Source organism: Penaeus monodon, chromosome 21 (genome assembly GCF_015228065.2).
Source record: "Penaeus monodon isolate SGIC_2016 chromosome 21, NSTDA_Pmon_1, whole genome shotgun sequence".
Taxonomy (NCBI): domain Eukaryota; kingdom Metazoa; phylum Arthropoda; class Malacostraca; order Decapoda; family Penaeidae; genus Penaeus; species Penaeus monodon.
Window position 1 is genome coordinate 42,281,876 of NC_051406.1, and position 2,985 is coordinate 42,284,860.

General features: G+C 36.7%; 1 protein-coding gene across 8 annotated transcripts in view; it reads right to left on the bottom strand.

The window, feature by feature from the left end:
• Positions 1–2,985, bottom strand: part of LOC119586518 (neurofibromin-like) — a gene marked incomplete at its 5' end in the record, with an annotated part of 66,980 nt that overhangs the window by 32,568 nt on the left and 31,427 nt on the right. For all 8 annotated transcript variants that reach the window (XR_005229956.1, XM_037935267.1, XM_037935261.1 and 5 more), the window contains 5 exon segments: positions 102–235; positions 945–1,171; positions 1,310–1,454; positions 1,578–1,836; positions 2,060–2,221. Coding sequence is in view for 7 of the 8 variants with exons in the window: in XM_037935267.1 (XP_037791195.1) it covers positions 102–235; positions 945–1,171; positions 1,310–1,454; positions 1,578–1,836; positions 2,060–2,221 (927 nt within the window).

Here is a 2,985-nt window from a genome sequence, read left to right on the forward strand (position 1 = left end):
TGGTGTTAGGAGGAGGAGGAAGTTGTGAAGGACACAGGAGAAGGAAGCTTAATGTAAACATTAAAGGAAAAATTCATAAATAATAAGCAACAAAACCTTACCTGTCTTAGCAGTGGTTGAAGACGCGTGAGGCACATTATGATTGAATCGATAAGGGTTATATCAGAGAAGCTCTCTAATGCCTTTACCAAGATGCGCAGTAACTGTTTGATGTCCTGGTCAACCACACTCTTACCTAGAAAGAGATATATTCCATTGTTATCTCACACTTGCGGAACTTTGGTTACAGCATTACCACCTTCCTTGATTTGATGCCCTTCCTGACAGGCTAGTGTAATCTTGAATTTTGGGGAATAAAATATAATTATGAGGTGAACTGACAGTATCTAGAGCACAATCTAATTTGTTCATGCATTCATTTTTTGGTAAATTTCTAGTAAAAACCTATAGTACATCTATATTATCTAGTACATTCACTACATCATCAGGCTCCCACAGTGTGACCTGCAATCAACTTAAGATAATCACTGCTCCCATATCACTGAAGGTTCCTCCACCATCATCCTTGGAACATACTGCCTATTCCCTTTGTGTGATCAACAGCAGTAACCCCACACTAGGCATAGAGGATCGATAACATTTATAGCTTAGATCTCACATATCTTTAATCTAGCCAACCTAAGAGATGGTGTGCAAGTCTTACATCAGACTGCCACCCTAGAACAGACTTTTCTCACGACTTTTGAATGATTTCATCTGGCTCTATGATCCACTATGTGTTTAAACCTAACAAGATGTTATTCAGATCCATACATTTATTGCTCTCCCATAAAAAACAACCAAGGAAAATGAAACTTCCAAAGGGTATCTAACTTTCATGCAATTCATCCTAGTTTTCATAACATTTAACCTATAGTTAAAAAAGCAAGCAAATTTATACTTACTAATACATCCAAATACAATAAGGGCCCTTGGCTGGAGAGCTGGATTATACTGGAATGCAAAATTCTTAGCAAGGCCAGTCCACGCTTGCAACCAATCACAGTCTGGGATATCTCGCATGCATGCTTCCATTATTTCAAGCAGTGCATCAGTGATTGTTTCTAATGACTGGAGAGATAGTCTTTCTCGGTCACCCATTCCACAGGAAAGACTACGATCTGGTACTAATCTGTAAATATAAAGATAATATATTGTATCATGTATACATCTGAGAATAATGAGAATCTTTTGATCATTTATAAATATCAAAACTTCATGATTTTTTTCTTTTTAATGATTCTCAAGAAAATTCTTAAGTAAATCTTGCCTTAGTCCCCTCTCTCCTGTGTGTCTGTATGAAGATCTGAATGCAGTGACTGCAGCAGATTTCACTTTACTGATTCCAAACAGAAGGTAAAACTTGGGCAGGGAGAATTCGTCCAATGATAGTCGAAGAACTCTCTGGGTTTCTTCTGCAAAATCAAATTAATATATCTTAGCTTGATTATTCAAATTTCAATAACTATTTCAGTTGGAAAGGCCATGATCTCTATAAACCTTGGTAAGACTAATTTATCAAACAAGTTCGAACTTACCAGAAAATGAGGGTTTAGTACAGGTACACAGTGAGTGAATTATGTTGATAACTAGGCCATGTGTTGAGGCCCTCATGCTGAGTGGCCCAGTGCACACCAGGAAAGTTATGATGTGAAACAGGTACGGTAAGTGGCGTGCTACATCCAGGCAGTTATTAAATGAGAGCATGAGCAAATAGCGTGCCAGGATGGCTATGTCGTCCCACATCAAATGCTGCTCCAGCGTAGATGTGGGGGAAGTGCATGTCTTGTCTATCACCTGTAATAATTAAGGATAAATGTTACCATTATGGATAATATCAGATTTGTTGTATGGTGGAACATGAAATTAATGCTGCCTTGTATGCAAGTTGACAAACTTTAACCAAATCAATTAAATAAATTAATCTAATTAGAGGATTCTGTTCTTGAATAAGTATATAAATAAAACAAAGAAAGACATGCATCTTCATTCTTTCAAACCAAACAAATAAAAATCATACCCGACAAAGCCGTCCTATGACTTTTCTTGCCACTAAAGCAACATTAGCTGAGGCTAAAGCAACAGCTGTGTCAGCCATAATCTCAGCTTGCCCCGATCCTAGTCCTCCAGTCACCGACCGCTTAATGAAGGAATCGAGCACCATATCTATCAGCTCTGACACCTGCAAATAACAATAGTTAATAGCATTCTTAGAAACCCTATAATCATTATCTATTTAACGTATATTGTATATAACCAATCAATAAAAAAAAATAGATATTACAAGTTGTAGGCTAGCATTTTTCATCAACATTATTAAACACTGCTGAATAATGTACATCTTTTATGATGAAGAAAAACATCAAGTGCATTTAATTCTTAACCTACAGGTTAACAAAAATATTACCCCAGAATTCATAAAGAATCCAGTGGCACCTATCACTCCTATAATTCAATGGGAGAAAAGAAACCTGTAAATAATGAACAGAAATCTCCTTTGATGAGCCACATTTATGCCAGTGTTACAGTTTAGGGTGAGAGGGTAACCATAACTGATCCAGCATCAGTTCTTCATATGATCAGCACTTCCCAAATCAGGCAGTGGATAGGACTTCACAGTGATGCCTTATAAGGATCATTGTATATAAGTGGTTAAACAGAACAAAGGTTCAGGACTTCATCTGAAAATAACAGGCTGTGTTGATGATATGATCTATGGCCCTTTGTCAGTGATAGCAAGAGTAGAGTTTCTATGCTTACACAAGTTAGCATAGTAACAACTTTTAATCAGAAGGAGAATATAATTTTGCATATCTCAGAGTGACTCTTTGAAAAATCTTCAAAACACAAGTAAAGCATCAACATATGTATTCTAGTGTAAACAAATCCCAAGGAAATGTAAAGTATAACAGAAAATGATGCAGCAGGAGCACAGGAGACAATTTT